This window comes from Salminus brasiliensis, chromosome 21 (genome assembly GCF_030463535.1).
Source record: "Salminus brasiliensis chromosome 21, fSalBra1.hap2, whole genome shotgun sequence".
Taxonomy (NCBI): Eukaryota; Metazoa; Chordata; class Actinopteri; order Characiformes; family Bryconidae; genus Salminus; species Salminus brasiliensis.
Genome location: NC_132898.1, coordinates 26,935,050 through 26,957,599, shown reverse-complemented (window position 1 = coordinate 26,957,599; position 22,550 = coordinate 26,935,050). Strand labels below are relative to the sequence as shown.

The following is a 22,550-nucleotide window of genomic DNA, read 5'->3' as shown; positions in this document are numbered from 1 at the left end:
AAAAGACAGTGCTAAAGCAAGTGCATGAGGGCTAAAAGTGTTTGTTTCATAGAGAGAAGCCACCGACGTGTCAAAGTTACATAAGCTATTGTTATGATGTGTCTACGGCAGTTGGCCTCAGGTTACCGTCAAGTTTATCAGCGTTGGAAAAACATTGGTCTTTTAGCCTGAGTTTTTTTTTCTACTTGCTTCAGAACATGTCCCTTTAATTATGGACTGAAATGAGCTTTGGCTTCTGGGAAAAATACATTGGTATTTTAAAGATTAAAGAAACGCAAGTATTATGTAGGGAAACCTTGTTGCCTCGCTTGCAGATCATTGAGATTTTAATTGCGATGTTTCTAATAAAGTAACGCCTATAACAACTAGAAAACTAACATTCCAGCCTCATCCCAGCTCAGATCAGATTACAAACTGTCCTTGAGACGCGCTGTACCCCGTTCACACCTGTAGTTTGTGCTGGCTATTTATGATCGGATCATTCAGGGGCCTAAGAGTTTTCTTGGTTCTCCAGATTATGCCTAGACCTCAACAGTTCCCCTCAACTGCCATTTCTGCTCATCTTAGTCAGTGGAAATTGTGCTTCTATATCTTGACCAGGACTGACCCATTGAGACGTCACAAGACCTCCAAAGGTGTCCTGTGGTGTCTGGGCCCATGACTAATGGTAGCAGCAGATCCTTTAGTCCTGCAAGTTGTGAGGTTGAGGCCTCCAATGAGCATCAACGAGACTTGGGTGCCCAGGACCCTGTTGCTGGGTTGCTGGCTGTCCTTTGATTCGAGCACTTTTGGTCGGTACTGACCACTGCATACCAGGAACACCCCACGAGACCTGCCTGATGTTTTGGAGATGCTCTGACCCAACCGTCTAGCCATCACAATCTGGCCTGGATCCTTCACATACCTAATGTTATGGCTGATGGTTGTATACCCAGACATAGCTTGATTTTTCCACTACGTTTCTGCCAGTGCCTCCATCTGTCAAGGTTCCTGAAATAGGCTGGTCCATATTATAATGTTATTCATTAGGATATGAAGCTTTTCTGACATCGATATTCTTTACTCTCAGCGCAATTATTATGAACGCAACCCCAGGTGCCTTCTATTCTCTCTCATTTCATCCTCATCTTGTCATCCACTCCACACCGGAGAGCAGAACTCTCGTTGCTATTCAGCAGATAACCCCAGCGAGAGAGTGCGAGAGAGTGCGAGAGAGAGTGCGAGAGAGAGAGAGAGAGAGAGAGAGAGAGAGAGAGAGAGAGAGAGAGAGAGAGATGGGCACCTCGCTTGATTTTTCCTTTTTTTAAAAGAGACTTCGTGGGTTGATTATTGAATCTTGCTCGCCTTCCCCTTTTGAACTAGCATGGAGATAAAGAAGTCTTTCTTCTCTCCTTCTCTTTATTTGAGACATGTTTGCACAGCCTTGCTGAAGGATTCAGAGTCTTTCAGACCCTTAATACAGCACTGGCCTCCCCCACATGCCCAACTGAACGTACAGCTACGGTTCCTTATCAAAACCCAAGGCTAAATCTTTCTCTTCTTCCCTTCCTACTCTCGGTCTGGGTCAGTCTTTCTCTCTTCAGGTTTGTTTCTACTCGTAAAATTTAAGGTGCTTCAACTGGATCTTCGAGCGATGCCACAGAAGAACCACTTCGGGTTCCATAAAGAACCAAGTTTGCAATACTGTTCAGACACACTCTATGATCTCTATTAGAAACATGCTTCTTTATGGAGCCCAAAGTGGACCTGCATCTATGAGATCGCTTGAAGAACCATGATGTCTCGTGTTTGTAAAAGCAATGCTGCACAGTGGAACGGCGCACCACCATTCCTGTGTCAGCTAAACCTTCTTGTAAGACCTTTTCTTTTTTCTTGGGCCTTCAGGGTTTGCCTAGACTTCCACAGCTCCCCTTAACTGCTGTTCTGTAACAGCATTTCAGACAGTGGGAACTGTGCAGATATACAGGTTCCTCACACTCATTCATCTCTATTACAAACATGGTTTCTAAAGCGCTTCTTCAAGCACCTTGATTTTTACGAGTGCGATTTACGTGAGATTAAGGCCAGCCCAGGCCGAATCCTGAGCCATGTTGCTTCGCCATCAGCAGCCAGAGTCAGAGCCAGAGAGAGAGAGCACAACTGGCCGTTAAAGGTATAAGGATCTTCCAACCACTGTAACCCCTTAACACTCCAAGGCTGATCACACACTAAGGCATATTACTCAGTAACGGCAGGGACTGCTGTAGAAACTGGTGGGGAATTCTCTGGTAATTGAAGTTCGTAGTAACACTTTCGGCCAGCGAAGAGGTTCCTTCCTCCACAGTTTCAAATCGAAGAACCCTCAAGAATCGTTCCTCAATGATCTTAGAAGCTTAAGAGTGATAACGCAAGCAATGTTGGTCAGCACAGGCGTCCGTTAGCTGGGGGCCCGAAGCTTTCCTCAAAGCGCCTGCCCGACAATGCTGTATCTGCGGTGGGAGTTAAACAAGAGGCGACGTCTGGCTTTGCATTTATGGGAGGAGATATGCATCAAGTCCTTACGTTCCTAGTGCCGGGAGCATTGCTAGTGCTAGAGGGAGCTACGGACGGGTGGGTTCATGAGCAGCGCCAAATTGCGAGAAAAAGGGTAAAAAAAAAAAATTCGGTAAAAGAAATTATGCAGAATATAAAATTAGGACGAGTCAAAAGAATGTGTATATATATTAGTTTTATTTTCACATTATCATCATAGTTTTTTTTCTTCATTTTCCCTTCATTCTCGTAAAATGATCACCTCTGAATGTACACATACTGCAAACTGTCAAAAATATACAAATGAATGCAGACTTGTGCTATACTCTGGTCAAATGTTTAAAAAACATTGGCACTGAGGGAGAGAAAGAAAGAAAGAAAAGAAAGAAAGAAAGAAGAAAGACACTGAAGAGTGTGAAGACATGCACAGCATACTTGTGAGCACCAGGTGAAAAGAGGTGCTCGCTGCATGGGTTTGTTCTCTGGAACCGAAGATACTCTAGTCAGTTCAAAAGGCTGCCCTTTATAAAAGAAAAACCATCAAGAATGGTACTATTAGGCACATAATCGTTTGCTTTATACATTAGTTGTCAATCTCTGATTGAATGTAGAACTGTTTGTGGAACTGTAGAAAAAGAAATAAAGAAAAAAAAAAACAACCAACAATTCCTGGAACGTACAATAAAAACCATTCTTCTGCTGTTTGTTACAAGTTGTTAAGGAATCTCTGTCTAGGAAAACAGGAATGTCAAATCCGTAGAGTAGTAATCCAGGGGTCTGTGTGTGTATGGTCCTCGGATGAGGGCTTGTTTGGAGATAGCCATGTTTTTGCCGGTGCGTGTTGTTGGTGTATCAGATGCTGAGATCTTTGGAGTTGTCTTTGTAGGCCTTCCTTCTGGGCTCGGGTAGCGTGTCATTGCCTCGGCTGTAGCCAGACTTGAGCTTGTTGTAGTAATCTCTCACTCCATCTTCCTCCGGTGAGTCTTCCTCGTCAGTAGACAGGTCTCGCCCAAGGCTCCTGGTTCTGTAACGGTTCGCCCCTGGAAACTCCAGTCTGGAGTTTTGCCCCCTTCGCTCAGGAGAACGACCCCTCAACAACGAGCTGTACCTTTCGAAGGCCGAGTCAGGGGTCCGGGCACGGGAGAGGCTCTGGTCCTGGTAAGAACCTCTAAGCAGGCTGTCCCCACGGTAAGTCTCCCCAATGGATGAGAAACCGTTTGACCTGCGGGGAAGCGTGTCGTCACGGTTCAACCGATCGTAAGACTGTCGTGGGAGAACATTATCAAGGGTCAAACGGTCGTAAGACGGTCGGGGCAAGGAATCACGGTCTAACCGGTCATAAGACAGTCGGGGCAAGGTATCACGGTCTAACCGGTCGTAAGACGGTCGGGACAAGACATTGTCCCGCTCATACGATGGCCTTGGCAGGGGAGTCTCCTGGTTCAGCTGGTCCAGGGCAGGCAACTCCCTCAGGACACTGTCCATGCGGGACGAAGGCTCTGGAGGTTCCCGAAGGAACACATTCTCATTCTGCTGAGGCTTGCCATTGCGAAGTCTGTCTGTGGAAAGGTTGGGGGGCCTTTGGGGGGATTGGTATCTGGGGCGGTATGGGGAACGTTGAGGTGATCTACGGCGATGAGGGGAACTGTGGCGGTGCCCTGACCGATACGGTGAACGGTGCCCATGAGGGGACGAGTTGCGATGGTGGCGTCTTTCCGGCGAGCCGCCATGCCGGTGTCCATGGCGGCTGTCCAGGGTGTTCTCAGCACTCCTGGCCCGGCGCCTTTTCTCCGGTGAATGGTGCCTCCGGTGGTGATGGTGGTGCGAGTCGTCCTTGCCTGAAGACCTCTTTTCGCCCTTCTTCTTGTACCCGTCAGCACCACTGCTTTCCTTGTGGTGCTTGCCCTTGCTCTTGCCCTTCTTGTCTGGGGAGCGGTGTCTGTGGTTGGAATGGCGATGATTGGAGCGGCGGCCGTGCTCGTGCTGACCCGTCTCTCGTGCCCTCTTGTCCTCATTCCGGGATGGTTTATGAAGTTCTGGTGGAGAGCTGGAATCCAATGGTGGATGGGACTGAGTGTCAGGAGGTGCTGTGTTCACTTCCGAAACAGTTTGAGCCCCGACGACGGGGCCGTTGCTGTTGTTGCTGTCGCCTGGAACATAAACAAGCAATAATGGGTAACCAGCAAGACTAGCTATGCTTTGCTCTTTTATTTTATTAGGGCTTGTTTCCCAAAAAACACCAAGATCATTAAAGAAGGCTACAGAGTGAATGCCACCACTGGAATGATGAACTTGGCGCTAGAAAGCTTTTGGAAAAAATCAGCCCATAGACATATTTTTGGCTCCCATACAATGGACCAAATTCACGAACACAGAATGGTCCATGCACTGACTTTCAGCTTTCAGCCAGAGGTTCAGCTGAGGTGGTCCAGGAGTGCCACAGCGCTGTAGAGTTTAGTGTTTTAGCACACCTGACTCAACTCTTTTGGTAATTATCAAACTCTTGATGGGTAGTCAAGTATTCTGACACCGCTGCCCGAGAGCCACTATCTTAGGAAAAAAATATATTAGCAGTAACCTATCTAGTGGCATGACAAAGCAGCCATTAATCATGTTACTGAAACCAAATGAATCATTTTAGCACTTACTAATTGCGAAAGCTACATCTAATTTATGGGAGGACGTTGAAATATAATTGCAAGCCAGAAAGCAAAGTCTTATATGAGCAGCAATGATTCAGCCAGGGCTTATATGGCACAAATGGTAAATGGTTTCATGAATCCAATACGGAAATGACAAGGTTCCAGTTGCCATTTACAGCAATCGTAGCAGTGATATAGATTTCCCCTCAGGCTTCACAATATTTTCTGCATTTACGTTGCTTCACCTGACAGATAAGGTGAACCTGGCGTACAAATATGGCCTGGGAAACAACGTGGTACAGAAATGAGCACATTTCTGGACAGATTGTTTAATTCCGGCTAGCCTTGGATTTAACTGCTGCATTAAGAGTAGCACTCCATCGGAAATCCTATAGAGCGCAGGTCTAAGATTAATCTGGACCATTAAAACAGGTTCCAGGATTGCCCAAAAATGGCCAGAAAATCTAGTCTGGGCTTATTCTTAAGAAGAGTATAACTTTATTAGGCCTATACTGCACATTCAGCTAGCCAGGAATCCGAACTACGTCTAGGTAACTAATACCCAGGTAGGCCATCCCCAATGGGGCAGACTAAACAGACTGAAACATCTAAAACGTGTGAATCTGCTTAGCTTACTGGAAACATCAACATCTGGATAGCTATGAAAACACCAAGCTGTTGGTATGTATGAGAATGTGTAGCCACAGGTCAAATGCTCCAAGCCATTCCCACTGCGACTGGACGGCAGCACTGGCAAAGCAGAGTGAGTGAATGGAATTCGCCTGCATGGAGTGGAAGACGGAGCGATGACGGACCAGCTGGAGCAATGACGGAGCGGCATGGACGTGGGGGCTACAAACCGTGGTTTGGTTTTGGTAGAAACCAGGCTCTCCTGCCTTTTCGTTTCTCGCGTTGGCCGTGGCTTGGGGAGCGGCCATCGCTGAGACGGGGAGGGAAGGAGAGGCGGGGACATGAGGAGAGCCCGGGACACGCAAGAGCACGGAGAGCAGATTAAAAAAAATAATAATGGGGAGAAAAAGAAAAAATAAAACAACAAAAACAAAGGAAGAAGAGAAGAAAGAGAGAAGTAGAATATTTAGAACCCTGAAACAAAAGCCATGAGATAGTGATGGTGGTTTTTGCAATGGAAAAAGGTGTTTATTCGTTCAATCAATCAATCAGTCAATCAATCAGTCAATCAAAGATAGAGATTGTCCATAAAATGCCCCCACCCTTGAGTGAAAAATAAAACATGAATAGAGAGAACAGAGAGAGTCCCAGAACGCACGCACACACACACACACACACACACACTCAGACTCACATACATACAAGCACCCAGCAGCATTATAGACCCAAGCTCCATTAGACACTCTGAGACAGTGGACGCTTTCATATGTGCAGGCACGCTCGCTCCCACACCCACACACACACCCACACTCACACGTACACAAACGCACAACAGTGAATGAAGCAATTTACACTGCAAACAGAAACAGGCAGAAATGTGGAAGAATGAAAAAAGAACAAGTACAAAAAAATGGTACAAAAATATACAACCTCACAGAGTTTACAACCTCAGCCTCATCATTAGCAGAAAAAAGACACATCATTCAGTCACATTCTGAACTTCTGACAGAATACATGAAAAAAAAAACTTCAAATGGTCAAGAGAACAAAAGACAACCTAACAACAACAACAAAAAAAAACAACAGAAAAAAAAAAATCATACGAACGTCAATCGAGATATCGGAAACGTGAGACCAATCTTCCATAAATATTATGGAAAATTAAGTCTTAAAAAACAAAGGGCTTTTCACTAAAGACGTCATGCAGCAACAGACATTTTTAATGTTCGGAAAGTGATGTTTGGATCATGGCTGGATTTGAAATTACACAGAGGACCAAAGATCTAATGGACAGTGAAGAGCGGGTGCAGTCCATGAAGAGTCTGTTCAGATACATACATATAGATATATAAGCTTACTGGCAAAAAAATTAGTCATCCTGTGTGTTTAAGGTGGTAGTAACTTCAGGCTCCTGCAGGTGGCGCTATAATGGAACTATAAATACCTGCAGGTTGTGTGATGGGATGCAGAGATTGAGGAGAGGGGGTACAGTGCAGTGAATGTTGTGTGGAAAATGGGTCGCAAAGCAGATGGCCAAAAGGAGTGATTGCAGTTGGGCGTGCCAAAGGCCATAGTGTGGAAGCATACGGTCCTACGGATCTACCAGCAGTGGCAGAAACCCCAGTCTACAGGAAATTCTCATCAGAATTGTGGCCGCAAGATGAAACTGACGAACAGGGACCGCCGGCGTGTTTCACGGCTTGTGTATTAAAAAGGAAAATCTTCACTTCCAGGCAAGACCTGCTTCTCGAAGTCAGTGAAGGTCCTTCACCAGCAATTATTGAAAATACTCCACAGGTTACTGCAGACCATCAACATAAGGAGCAGAGTGGCATGCAAGAGGCCTGTGCTCACTTCTGCTTAAGAATGACGAGAATTTCCTGTAGACTGGGATTTCTGCCACTGCTGGTAGACCCGTAGGACCGTATGCTTCCATACACCTGCACTGCACCACCTATCCTCAATCTAGGAGTCCCGTCGCACACCCCGCAGGTATTTATAGCCTGAGCATCCTCATGCAGCGCCATCTGCAGGAGGCACAAGGTGACTCGTTGTTTTTTGGGGAGCTTAATATATATATGTATTAGTGTTTGTATGGCAAGATCTGTGGACAGGTTTACTACAGTATCACGTTCATGTGAGTTCTCACTGGAATGGCTAAAAGGTCTTAGAGCTTTCATAGTCATCAAGTCTCGAAAAAAAGTCTTCTCAGTAGCGTACATTCACCTTCAATAAATAGCATAAATATATGTTACTTACACCGCGCTGACTTGCTAACGCCATCGGCAGAGAGGGTATAAAGCGGTTACTCCAGCTTCCTCATTATTAGCTTTTTAAAAATATCACTTCATGAGGGCTCTGAGAAGCAATAAACTTAGAATCCAGTTTTCCTTTCAGAAACAATCCTTTCAGTTGCTCTATTTGTGTTCGGTTCGGCGTTAAAAACTAAACAAAATAAAGAAAAGCATGTGCCCAAGAACATACCCACAACCCGAGAAATGAAAAACAGACAAACAAACAAACAGAACACAAAAAATGTATCTACATTTCCCAGTGTCCCCTGTTAGGCTAGCCTGGTGCACAGAAGCAGAGGAGGGCAAAAGGCAACAGGAAGAAGGCCCATCACCCAGTATCAGGAGGCCAGGAGAGAGAAGAGGTGGTGCTGTCGCCCCCAAAAACCCCCCAGCAGCTCTGTCAGGGCGTGAAGACGGGGGAGAAAGGGATGTTTTCGTAGATGGACCCACCATATTCAGGCACGGAGCCGTCGCCCCTCTTCAGGACGAGGTGCACCGTCCGGCCGCCGTTTTTGATCAGTTCTATGGCGCGGGCGTGCTTCATGCCTTTGGTGCTCTCGCCGTTAATCTCCAGAATCTCATCCCCAACCTGAAAAGCAGGGAGAGAGAACATCTCAGTGGTCGGTTACTCAGCTCTACACCTGTGTCTAATAACGGTGTAGTTGCTAGAGGTGTAAGACAAATATCGATATATTGAAGTACTGTGATATTATGTTTGTAATACTGTATCGATTCTCAAAAACACAGTACTGATATTAATTAAGAGTTAATATGTAGAGACTGATGGCAGATGGAGGTTCATTTAGCCAGTCTTCAGATCCCACTGCTCTGATTTGCTTTGATTGGACAAACAGTAAACTTTCCTTTTGTTTACTATGACATAATTGATCTTCTCTGAGTGTTTCTATTTATTCATACGTGAGAAATCTTGGTTTAATCTGAAAGAGAGAGAGAGAGAGAGAGAGAGAGACAGGGATGGTGCGAGTGACTGAGCAAAGAGAAATGGAGAGCAAAAGAAAGACAGAAAGGGGAATATGGAGAGGAGTTGGAGAGAAAGATGACAAGGAGAGGCAGAAAATGAGAGATGGAGAAAAAGAAAGGTGGAAAAGAGAAGAGATGGAGAAAAAGAGAGAGATGGAGAAGAGAAGAGATGGAGAAAATGAGAAAGATGGAGAAAATGAGAGAGATGGAGAAAATGAGAGAGATGGAGAAGAGAAGGAGAAAATGAGAGATTGAGAAAATGAGAGAGATGGAGAAGAGAAGAGATGGAGAAAACAAGAGAGATTGAGATGTGAAGAGAGATGGAGAAAAAGAAAGGTGGAAAAGAGAAGAGATGGAGAAAAATAAGAGATGGAGAAAATGAGAGAGATGGAGAAGAGAAGAGATGAAAAAGAGAGAGAAGAGATGAAAAAGAGAGAGATGGAGAAAAAGAGAGAGATGGAGAAAATGAGAGAGATGGAGAAAAAGAGAGAGATGGAGAAAATGAGAGAGATGGAGAAGAGAAGAGATGGAGAAAATGAGAGAGATGGAGAAGAGAAGAGAATGAGAAAATGAGAGAGATGGAGAAGAGAAGAGATGGAGAAAATGAGAGAGGTGGAGAAAATGAGAGAGATGGAGAAGAGAAGAGATGGAGAAAATGAGAGAGATGGAGAAGAGAAGAGATGGGGAAAATGAGAGAGATGGAGAAGAGAAGAGATGGAGAAAATGAGAACACATGGAAATAGAGAGAGAGAAAAGGGAAAAAGAGAAAGAAGAGATTAAGAAGAGAGAGATGTAAACAATGGGATGGGAGGAGAGGAGATATGGAGGAGGAGGAGGAGAAAGAAAGATGAAGAGAAGGAGAAAGATGGAGAAGAAGCAAACAAGAAGACTGAGATGGAGAAGAGAGTAGCAAGAGAGCATGAAATATAGGGAAAGAGAGAGAGAGACCGGAACACAATGAGAGAGAGTGAGAATGAGAGTGAGAGAGTTAATGAAGTCACTCAGAAATCAAACAAATCCAACACAAATCAAATCAAACACAAACATCCCCACACTTCCACTCTCAACACTGTCAACACAGCAGTGATAGCACACACACACACACACACGCTATTGAGAGTGTAAGAGTGTGCTAGAGAGAGAGAGATAGAGAGGGAGAGAGAGAGATACAGAGAGAATGATGCAGGAATCCTTTTGTTCTATTTTTCTCCGTGCCTCCGGCGATCTGTCAGTTCGGTTCTCCGGGGGACCGCCACTCCGACAGACGCTCTCTGTTCCTGACACCTTCTCGCTCTGCTTCCCTCAGCCTGAGCTCCATTATCCTCTCATCTCTCAAGCAGCCGAATCTAGCTCTGCCGCTAACAGCCAGAGAGAGCCGCATATCTGCAGCTCATTAGCACGTAGCAGCTACTGCTAATGACATCTATAGTTAACCCTTCCGCTGACCCCTTTACCAACCTGCGAGTAGCCGGACAGCTCCTCAGTGAACCCTCACACTACGAGCAAAGGCACATTTGTGAGCTGAGACTCGACTGTGAAGAAGTCAGGGAGTTGTGCTATGCTAGTGCTAGTGGGTTCAAAGCTACACTGCTAAGGAACAGCGCTGTGGAACCATATATACACACGCTACATGGACAAAAGTATTGGGACACCAGCTTGTTCATTGTTTCTTCTGAAATCAAGGGCATTAAAAAGAGTCTTTCCTGCTTTTGTTGGAGTAACTGTCTCTACTGACCAGGGAGGAAGGGTTTCTACTAGATTTTGGAGGAGCATTGCTGTGAGGATTTGATTGCATTAGCAATCAAAGTTTTTAGCAAATCTTTTTTATGTCCCATGTTAGCATTGTACTACTGCTTTTTCTACTGTTGCTGTACGGTGCAGCCGTCAGGATTATATCTGGATTAAGCCAAGCCACATAAAAACGCCAGTGTAAACACACCCAAGACTCTGATTTGATCATACTAACCACGTCAGGAGGTGGTCTGCTCTGAGACGCATGCTGTTGTAGCAGTGTAAACACATCCATCCCTCCAAGATCCATCCCACCACCAAAACCCCTGCCAGTACAACTCAAACACCAGTAATAATGGCAGTGTTCAGCTCAGGGGATGGGAGGTGTGGCTCAGGAAGGGTCAAAGTGTGCGCAGTTGTGGGCTTGTTCAGGTGCCACTTCTCGAAGCCCTGTGGAGCGGAGTGGCGAAGAGCTGGCGCCACAGCCCTGAGCGGCAAGTAGTGCCAAGCATAGCCATGGAGCAGGGCTGTAAGAGACTGAGGGTCAGGAAGACACATCCCAAGACACGGTTCCTGAGCCACACCTCCAATCCCCTGAGCTGAACACTTACACCTGCAGCAGTTGTAATTTAGTGCCCAGTACTACCAGTAGTCAGTCCTGGGATTTGAACTGCAAACCTTGGTTGTTGGCTCACCTCTCTATCCCAGGGAATAGGGAGGGAATTTCCCTCTCTATAAGTTCTCTATAATAAAATACAAAAAAAAGGCAAGCTTGCAAACTCTCCTAACCATCCTGCTGGTTAGGTTTTGGGGATCACACATACCCTCATTTTGCCGCTGCGCACTGCGGCACCATCCTCGGCCAGCCTCAGCACATACAGGTCCATGTTGTACTCTCGCCCCCCTCGCAGACTGAAGCCAAAGCCTTTACTGTCCCGCTCCAGGTCCACTGAGTACAGCTCATCCTGATATAAACACACACACACACACACACACACACACACACACACACACTAGATTACACACGGAAGTACACAGACAGGCGGTTAGGGGGTTAAAAGATTCCCAAAATCCAGAATTCAATACAGTGGAGTCATATCTGCTACACAAACACATACAGCCCACCCCTCAAGGTCAGACTCTGTGGTGGTTCGTTTTTTCTCTCTCTCTCTTTTTCTCCTAAAGCCGGGCTCTGGTTTCCGGAGTGCAGCCCACGGTCACCTGCAGGAAAGTCACCCACATATTTGATAGCAGCGACGACTGAAGCGCTGCATGAATAATAGATAACAGCAGGCCTGGGCCATGTGGGTATTTTTGGGCTGGGAGAAAGAGACAGAGAGGGAGAGAAAGGAGAAAAAGGAGAGAGAGAGATAGAGAGAGAGAGAGAGAGAGAGAGAGAGAGAGAGGGCAGGGGGGCATCTCTAAAGCGGCAGAACAGAGAACAAAGCAGGAGGACACACTCTCGCTCGACCCGACTCTGCGCCACATCACAGCCACGGAATGTCAAAAGCTGGGCTGGGCAGAAAGGAGCCAACACTGCAAACACGCTTCCGCTGATGATGTCTGATAACATCACGCTTCTGAGAAGACTCCAACGACCTTAAAAGCTCAAAGAGGGGGTTTAGACTGTAGGTCACATCCTGACTGTTGGTGTTGAAGTGGGGGAAGATGAAGATGCTGCAGTTATTGCAGTATTTTGGGGCTTTTCCACTGGGAGGTGTGGTACGGCACCAATGAGCAATGGTCCATTCCCTTCTGTTCTGTAGAAATGAAGCCAAAATTGTCCGCTATGTTGTCAAATTTGCAACCAGAGTCTGCACAGTAGAGACCAGGGGCGGGGCCAGACTCACCTTCTCATTTGGTAGACCCTCCCCCTTCTAAAAATCCCCCACCAAAAACTAGGATTACTGGATTGGAAAAGCAGGAGTTATGAGTTATTCCAATATTAATGACCGCTGAACTGGATCAGGACACCCCAAGTTTTTGGTTATTGTAATATTTAAGAACATGGAGGCTCTAGTCTTTATTTATGCCCATATTAAAAGAAAACTTTAATAAAATGATTATTAGCTATTCCATCATGGAGATTAGATGCTGCACCAGTAAGAGTGTAAGCAGCAATAAGGCAACGTACTTCTGAAAATGACAGTCTGAGAGTGCAGTGTGTGTGAGCTGAGAGCGTACCTGGTTCTGGGCTTGTGTCGGGGCCGGTGGAGGAGGAACTTGAGGCGCTTTGAACTCGAAAGACTCCTGTTTTGGTTTGGTGTTGTTTCTGAGAGAGGAAGGAAAGAGAGCAGGGTGAGAGAAGTCCTGTCAGTCTTCTGTAAAAGCAACATCCCGTATTTATAGCGCTTACACTGAAGAGGTTCAGGCATGTGTGTGTGTGTGTGTGTGTGTGTGTGTGTGTGTGTTCTGTCTACCTTGGCTCAGGTGCAGCTTGCTGTTGAGGTGTATGTGTGGTCGTGATGGTGGCGATTTTCTCAGCGTTGGTCAGCAGTGAGGCGTTGGAGGACTCTGAGAGCAGAGAGAGAAAAGCAGCATTACAAACCAGTGCTACGACAAACACAGACCAGACACGACCACAGAGATCTCTCACTATGCCTACGAGTGTGAGACTGAGAGAGAGAGGGAAACAGACTGACAGAGAGAGAGAGTGAGTCCAGAGAGGTGAGAGACAGAGAGAGCATAAGGGAGACCAAGAGAAAGAGAGTGCACAAGACAGAGTCTCAGTGAGGGATGCCATAAGAAAGAGCAAGAGACCAAGAGACAGAGAAAGGGAAAAAATGAGTGAGAGACCAATACAAAAAGAATGAGAGAGAGAGAGAGAGAGAGAGAGAGAGGTGAGAGACAAGAGAAATTGCGAGAGACAATGAGAGAAAGAGAGAGAGAGCATGATTGGGTGAGTGAGAGAAGGGGAGAGCATGAGGGAGACCAAGGTAAAGAGAGTGCACAAGGCAGAGAGAGTGAGTGAGGGACAAAGAGAATGCGCAAGAGAGAAACTGAGAGAGAGAGACAGAGAGACCAAGAGAAAGCGCAGGAGACCAAGAGAAAGAGAGCACAGGAGAAGGAGTGAGAGTAAGAGACAAAGTGTGAGTGAGAACAAGGTAAAGGGAGAGCGAGAGTGAGAGCGAGAGTAAGAGACAACGAGAATGCGGAAGTGAGAGCCCAAGAGAAAAAGATGAGTGAGACACCAATACAAAAAGCATGAGTGACCGAGAGAGAGAGAGAGAGAGAGAGAGACAAGAAAGAAGGCGAGTGAGACGAAGAGAAAGAGAGGGGGCGAATGAGACAACAAGAGAGAGAGAGTGAGAGAGAAAGACCATGAGAAAAAGAGAGAGAGCATGATTGGGTGAGTGAGAGACAGAGAAAATGCAAGTGAGAGAAAGACTGAGAAAACAAGAGAGCTACTGAGAGAATGAGAAAGAGTGAGAGACAGTGAGTGTGTGTGTACAAATACGTGAGAGTCTGAGCACTGTGCAAAAGTGTTTATATCAGAGAGCGGTTCTTCACTGTGCCTCTGCAGGACAGTGGAACTGTGACCGCTACCCGATGTTCCACGTGTCTGCCGTTAGAAACCCATCTCAGCACACCTGAGCATTAATGCATAAATGCGCCAATCAGCTCACAGCCCCGCTCCAGTGCTGGTGTAGCGCAGCAGAGCCGGACGGGGAGAATAATTGCACATTTATCACACCGGGCCGATGCTGTCACTGCGGCTGTTCAGTTTCATTCTAAACAGGCCTGTTGTCTCCAAACACCCTCCCCAGCCCTGCACCTCCCCTTCCACTGAGCTCCTGATCAGGTCTGCAATTACCGCTTCTTCAGCCCGGACCTGCCAGACTACCATTCAACAGTCTGGAATTACACTGGAAAGCTGCCGTCACTGTTTCAATAATAATAAACTCTGATCAACTCTGTTAAGAATTAATGGCCCTAATGAGTCTCATATGATGCCAATACTCCATCACCAATCATTTGCAGGAAGCTGTATAAATTAATGAACTGTTAGACGTGTTCAGAATGACGAACAGCACTGTTCATCATTACAGCACAGAATAGGTCGCAGTACAGTAGATCACTATTGACCATTACAGTAGAGTAGGTCACTGTTCATGAGTACAGTAGATCACTGCTGACCATTGCAGTAGATCACTGCCCACCATTGCAGTACAGTAGGTTGCTGCTCATACGTTCAGTAGATCACTATTGACCACCACAGTAGATCACTGTTGACCATTAAAGTAGATCACTGTTGGTCATTACAGTACAGTCACGGTTTATGAGAAAGAACATTACAGTAGATCACTCCTCATAAGTACAGTAGATCACTGGTGAGCGTTACAGGAGATCACTGTTGACCATTACAGTAGATCGCTGCTCATAAGTACAGTAGATCACTATTGTTGATCATTGCAGTAGATCACTGATGACCATTACAGTACATCACTGCTCATGAGTACAGTAGATCACCATTGTTGACATTACAGTAGATCACTGATGACCATTACAGTAGATCACTGCTCATGAGTACAGTAGATCACCATTGTTGACCATTACAGTAGATCACTGATGAGCATTACAGTAGATCACTGATCATGAGTACAGTAGATCACTATTGTCGACCATTACAGTAGATCACTGGTAAGCATTACAGTAGATTACTGGTGAGCATTACAGTAGGTCACTGCTCATAAATACAGTTAATCAGTTGATAATTACAGTATAGAGAATTAATAGATAGATAGATCAGATAGATCACTTTATTTATCCCACAGGGAAAGTCAGTAACCAAATAATTTTACAAATTAGTCATTGTTTACATAATCCCTCTATTTTCACAGGCTTTGAAGTATTTGGACAATGAATGAACGAGCACTACCTCCACCATGTTTGACAGATGATGTGCTTTGCTTAAGATCATAAACCATCCTTTCCAGATCTTTTATTACCTACATTTGTCATGAATACATCAGGGAACAGAGAGCACCTGGCCATGTGTGTCCTCATCAGTCTATTGTTTAATTACTTTTGAGCTCCAGCTCAGCTTCACCCGAATGGTGTGAGCCAATTCTTCGAAACGGCAGACTGAACCATCCCTTTAATTCGGTCTTAAAATAGCTGTCTGTGTCACTATTTTCGCTCTCTCCCTGTCTACGTCTCTCTCTGTCATTTCTACTCGAATGGTCATAGCACCCAGTCCAAAACACCTCCCCCTCCCCTCCGCCGCTGCTGAATCATTCAACACACAGGAGTGTCTCAGGCTAAGGCAGTGTGTCACAGGATAAATTATACAGAACGGAGAGAGAGAGAGAGAAAGAAAGAGAGGAAGACAGACAGGTTAGAAATCTCCAGGAGGGCTCAAAATGACCTCTCCAGGGCTTTTACTCGCCCTATCCCCTGCAGACGTATCCCAGATGCTCAGACGGATGAGTTGGGTAGTTGGGGATCCTGACCTCACTGACCTTCTCTTCTTTAATACCCTTGATTTCAAAAGTAACATTTCAAATGGAAAAACCATGTGTCCCAATACTTTTTTTTGCTAATTTAGTGTATATACGTATTTTCTAGGGCTTAATCTTAACATTGGCAAGCAATATTAATATAAATATAAATTATTTGGGCACATCACATCATGGACCAAACAGCAGCCGCACACCGCAATACGCTGGGAGTCCAACAATGCATCAAAAGGACAATCAGCGACAGTGACAGGGTCATGGATGCGACCCGCTGACCCCACCTCCCAACTTACAGGACTTAAAGGATCTGCCTCTAACATCTTGGTGTCCCAGATACCACAGGACACCTTCAAAGGTCTTGTGGAGTCCATGCCTCGATGGCTCAGAGCTGCGTTGGCGGTACGAGGGAGGCGTACACCATATTTTACACATCCTGACCTCACTGACCATCTCTTCTTTAACACCCTTAATTTCAAAAGTAACATTTCAAATGGAAAAACCATGTGTCCCAATACTTTTGCTAATTTAGTGTATATAAGTATTGTATAGGGCTTAATCTTAACATAGGCAAGCAATATTATGAATATAAATATAAATGATTTGCTCTTTAGTTTTCGAAAAAAGAATGACATTGGCATCACCTCCTCACTCACACAGCTTTATCACATTCTTCCCCAGCTGCCACAACAACCATCCCCCCTCTGCACTTTTTTCTACCAAAAAAAAAACCAACAACAACAGAGACACAGGAAGCTAAAGAGTGGAACATGCAGTGCTGATCCCACAGCTTTCTCCTCATTATTCTACTCTTAATTAAGCTGAATGTGCAAAGAAGCGATCTACACACAGATCAGGCCATTAAGTTCCAGCAACCGAAACAAACCGCCTGAACCAAACGAACATGGGTGGGTCTAGTTCCAGGTCTAAAGGGTGTTTAGTCCACACATCTGATTAATCTCAGCACATGGACCGATTCTTAAAATCTATTTAATAACCTTAACAACCCTGTGCTTGCTGAACACTGCAACTAGCAGACCTAACGTCCTCTAAAATACTGCTTTACAAACCAGGCTTCAGGTTCTTTTCACAAAAATTGACTGGGCTGCTTTGTTCTCTATTCTCTTAACCCTTTAAACCCTTTACATATGACCAAACTTCAATCCGTCGCTCTCAAAAGTACATTACTTCCAAAAATCACCTCACTTTTATAGGCCCTAGAATAGAACCTAATGGGACGCCACAAAGCCACAACGTTTGATTCATAATTTGTAGTTTCTGCATTCGGATGAATAACTAAATACTCTAGGATTGAAGGAGTTAAAGCTACACCTCCTGGAGACTTGCATGGCATTCTCAAGGTTAACCCACAAAGGAAGGCGTGTCCACAATCATCCATGGGAAAATAACAGCGTCTAAGTTGTCTCAGGAAAAAAGGGTTTTAGGGACTGAGGAGGGGTTTCCTGAGTCCCAAGCATGTATCGCCACTTCCAGACTAATAAAGAAAACCTCTCAGATCAACAATTTCAGAAACGCAAGCTGCAGACGTCTTACCGTCTCCTGGGATGATGCGCAGAGTCACCGTGTTCCCCGCCTCCTTGATCAGGTTGACGATGTCCGAGTGGGATTTGTTGGTGATGGAGCAGCTGTTGACGGCCAGGATCCGGTCGCCCACCTTCAGCTTCCCGCAGCGGTCGGCTGGGCTGCCCTCGATGATCCGCCCTATTTTATGAGGCATGGCCACACATGTGTTTCCAGCTTTTAGGTAAGCGTGTACGCAAGTGTGTGGGTGGTATCAACACGGGTGTATTGGTAAAAAGGGGTTTGAGGGGGTTGAAGAGGAAGAGGACGAGAGAAGGAATGAGAGAAAAGAAGAGAAAGCATAGGGGTTAATACACCAAGCCACCCAAGCCAAAGTGACACACTGCAGTACAATGAAGAACGACCACGGATAGCTCCCCATTCAGGCCAAATGCAGCACAGAGAGAGAGAGAGAGAGAGAGAGAGAGGGCAAGAGAGAGCAAGGAAAGTGATGAGAAAGGGAAGAGAGACCACTGCAATCAGCACTCATCACATTATACCATAAGTTTTCATCAGCTTAACCTTTTAACCTTCATGGCTAACCTTATGTTCGTAGCCTTAATATGAGGAGGAGCGTTCAATTTTCTGCACTTTTTGACTCCCTACCACTAGAGCACCATCATTAGGCACTTAATACGCCCTAATTAGGTATCCATCTCTATTTGGGACACTTCCCAGGAAGAAAGTAGGGCTGCACATCATGGACCGAACAGCAGCCGCACACCGCGATACGCTGGGAGTCCAACAATGCATCAAAAGGACAATCAGTGACGGGGTCATGGATGCGACCCGTGGAGGCCCCACCTCCCAACTTTCAGGACTTAAAGGATCTGATTCTATCGTATTGGTGTCCCAGATACCACAGGACACCTTCAGAGGTCTTGTGGAGTCCATGCCTCGATGGCTCAGAGCTGCGTTGGCGGCACGAGGGAGGCGTACACCATATTTTACGCAGCTGCTTTAAATGCTATGGTTGATCAGAGAAGATACTACGGTTCAAACATGGATTATACTGTCTAATAAAACGACGCTACATTTATTGGATTACTTGGAATGCTTTTATTTGTTACGTCCAAGGAAACGCTCTGGAATCTGGAAGCGTGATTGGTCAGGGCTCAATCAGCAGCCAACATTAGTGGAATCTAATGTTCGGCATAGTGGAAAGCTTTGACGGCCCTAGTAATGAGAACAGATACCAAAGGGATACATTGCTTAGTGTATCCCCAGTCAGACCATACACACACACCCACCAAATCCCACTGCGCTTCATTCGCTAGCATTACATTTAGTCTGTGCAGCTTTTCTAATCTCCTCCACTCTCTTTACATTATTCATGCCACTTTTCAAAACTCTAAAAATATGTTCCAAACTCTTGAGCATTCCCACAGCACTGTGCAATGTGCCCTCACTCCGCCTGTGTGATAAATTATGCAAAACACAGCGATAAATTATGATGTTTGAATGGAGATTTTTTTTTTTTGGGGGGGGGGGGGGGGGGGTCTAAACTCGTCTACTAGTCTACCGTGCAGCGGATAATTACACTGCTGTCTAAAGCCACTGAATAGATTCTCTATCCGTGCTGGATAACTTAAACCAATTAAACTTTTGGGTCTTCACTCATTCATATTTAATGTATGATTTATCGAGTCTAGTATATGTACAGAGTGCTCAATTTCATAGACAATACAAGGGAACATCACAGCCCTGGTCCACCAAATGGCCAAAAGTATCGGCCCTGCCTTTCCACTCCCTTTCCAACAATGGTGTATCACTTCCAGACTGTTCACACGATTGTTCTTGCATAACAGGGCCGAAAAACAGGCCAATTACACCCCCCCAAAACTGTTACGTAACAGTTTTGCCTCGCTACATTTACATTAGCCTCGTAGCTACAGCAGAGAGCTAAATAACCACACTAGTCTCGGCTACATTTTCACATTTGGGGTTAGACTGAAAAAGTGTTAATCTGAATTTTCACCAAACTTGATTTTTCCTCTAGCACTACTCTCGCATCTTGCGCCTCTCGCGCCTCTAGCACAGCATACTAGGTGTAAAACAGGCTGTACACACTTCATTATATATAGTCTGCAGTTTTCTAAGTAGCATAGGATTCCTCCAGTGCATAAATATCTGTGCATCTATATGTAAGACTGCCGTCTCTCCTTTTTCTTGCCCCGAGGCCTGTATGCATGCTCTCCTCCTGCTCTCGCTCGTCCCGCGCTAGCTGTAGTGCCGCAGTCAGACACGTTTCAACATTGCTGAGAAGAAGCGGCACTGCTTTCGCTTTCCATCCCTGTCGGAGTCAGGTCCCGTCGTGCTCGGCTCGTCGAAGCTTGCTTGTTTTCTGATGCGAGGAGTGTGCGCGCCCTGCGCCGGTGCCATAGCGAAGACACCTGCTCATAAACGGAGTAAACAGACCCATCCCGGTGGGTAAACACTGCTTATTGGAAGCAGAAAGACGGGGATTTGGCGGCTTTCTGCCTCCCGAGTTGATCTCTTTATCTTTCGCGGTCGTGAAAACTATGAGTGCTTCCCATTTCTGCGCGGCTAAGTCCCATCAGTCTTTGTTTGATGTCTGCTGAGATTAGGACAAGCGGTGGACGACCCGTGGGAGCGGCCCCAATTCGACTGCTGTAGTAGATGGAGTAGTTTGGCAGAAAATCAAATGTACACCATTTTCTTTTAGCCCAAATGCAGTCCATCAGCTAAGACACGTCTACTTTTTTAACGAGAAGGTCGCACTGCTACTTTTTCAGTACTTTTGGGCATTTTTATGGATCAAAATCTGAGTCACAGACCACACAAGAGAGTCTAGCCGAGCAGTTTGCGGATCTGAAAGTAAAGTAAAGGTAAAGGTACGTATTTGTCACTGTACAGCGAAATGTGTCCTCCGCATTTAACCCATCTGGTAGTGAACACACACTCACACACACACACACACACACACACACACACACGTGTTAGGGGCAGTGAGTACACACACACACCCAGAGCGGTGGGCAGCCAACTCCAGCGCCCGGGGAGCAGAGAGGGTAAAGGGCCTTGCTCAAGGGCCCAACAGTGGCAGCTTGCCGAGCCCGGGAATCGAACCCACAACCCTGTTATCGATATCCCGGAGCTCTAACCGCTGAGCCACCACTGCCCCGAAAGTGTTAGCTGTTTGCTAAAAACATTAGCAGCAGTCCTCTTGAAAGTTTAACTCTCTGTACGTTCGGTCATTTTCATGGATAACTGTGTATCAGAAACCCCTTCGAAGCAAAGTATGTGCTGAGGTAGGCCTGTAGTTTGCACAATGCTAATGGCTAACTGTGAGACATAAGCTTCAATTACTTGTTATACAGGCAAATATCATTAAGAGCAGGTCACAGCTAAAAATGTTAGCTGCTTGCTAAAAACATGAAGCATCATATCAATATTAGCAAATAATTGCCAGATTTGTTTCTAAAGAGGTCACACAGCTAATGCTAGCTGTCTGCTAAAAACATTAGCAGTAGTCCCTTTAAAGATGATATTTTTCTACAGTTTTTACAGGCGTCAGAAATCCTATAATACACATCCCATATTCTGTTTGAGATTACCAAACACCCTAAAGTAAGTGTTGGGGTAGGCCTGTAGTTTGCACAATGCTAATTGCTAATTGCTAATTGCTAATTGTAAGGCATCAACCTCAATTACTTGTTAGCAGGGATGCACAATGATATGGGAATCACCTCTATACAGGCAAATATCATTAAGCTAAACATGTTAGCTGTTTGCTAAAAACATTAGCATTAGGGCTCTTGACCGTTTAATTTCCAGCAGCTTTCAGAAACTACATAAGCAAGCAAAGCGTGTTGTCATAGGCCTGTAGTTTGCACAATGCTAATTGCTAATTGGTGAGGCTTAAATTACTTGTTAGCAGGGATGCACAATAATCTCAGAATCATATCAATACAGGCCAATAACTGCAATACTTCATTCTACTTTTCACAGCTACACATGTTAGCTGTTTGCTAAAAACATTAGCAGTAGACCTCCGGAAGGTTGAATTTTTTATATGTTTGGTGATTTTAATGGATAACAGTGAATCTAACTGTGTCAGAAACCCTCTAAAAGCAAGGCACGTGTTAAGGTAGGCCTGTAGCATGATGCTAATTGCTAATTGGTGGGGCATAAGAACCTGTTGGCTGAAACTTGGTAGTTGGGATGCACAGTGATCTTGGAGTCACATTAATACAGGCAAATTATTGCAATTCTATTTTTTGTTTTTCATAAAGTGAATGATGCAGTTTGATAAAAAAAAAATCAGTTCTTTTGCTAAAATGTTGAATCTTTCATACTTTTACATACATTGTAATGGATAATGGTGTGTATAACTGTGTCAGAATCTACATAAGCAAGTCTTGCCTCCCTCTACCTTGCCTATAACTTGGCATAATATTCACATCAATATGGGCTAATAATTGCCTTTTCTTTCAACAGAATAGTGCAGAGCTGAAACACACTAGCAGCAGTCTTCTAGAAGGTTGAATGTCCCTATTCTTTTGGTCATGTTTATGGATAACTAACACACAGTGTTAGAAACCACCAGTAAGCAAGTCTTGCCTACTGACTGACTTGAATCAGTGTGTGTGTTGATGGAGGCCTGTAGTTTGCACAATGCTAATTGCTAACTGGTGAGGCATAAGATCCCATTACTTGTTAGCAGGGAAACGCAATGATGGCATAGCGATATAGGCAAATGA

At 45.2% G+C, this 22,550-nt stretch overlaps 1 protein-coding gene across 1 annotated transcript in view; it reads right to left on the bottom strand.

Moving 5' to 3' along the window:
- Positions 1 to 2,689: 2,689 nt before the first annotated feature.
- The window catches only part of magi1b (membrane associated guanylate kinase, WW and PDZ domain containing 1b), a 180,362-nt gene continuing 160,501 nt past the window's right edge, over positions 2,690 to 22,550 (bottom strand). The window contains 6 exon segments of the mRNA XM_072666558.1: positions 2,690 to 4,661; positions 8,528 to 8,666; positions 11,614 to 11,754; positions 12,974 to 13,061; positions 13,210 to 13,303; positions 17,800 to 18,003. Coding sequence (XP_072522659.1) covers positions 3,364 to 4,661; positions 8,528 to 8,666; positions 11,614 to 11,754; positions 12,974 to 13,061; positions 13,210 to 13,303; positions 17,800 to 18,003 — 1,964 coding nt within the window. The 3' untranslated portion in view covers positions 2,690 to 3,363.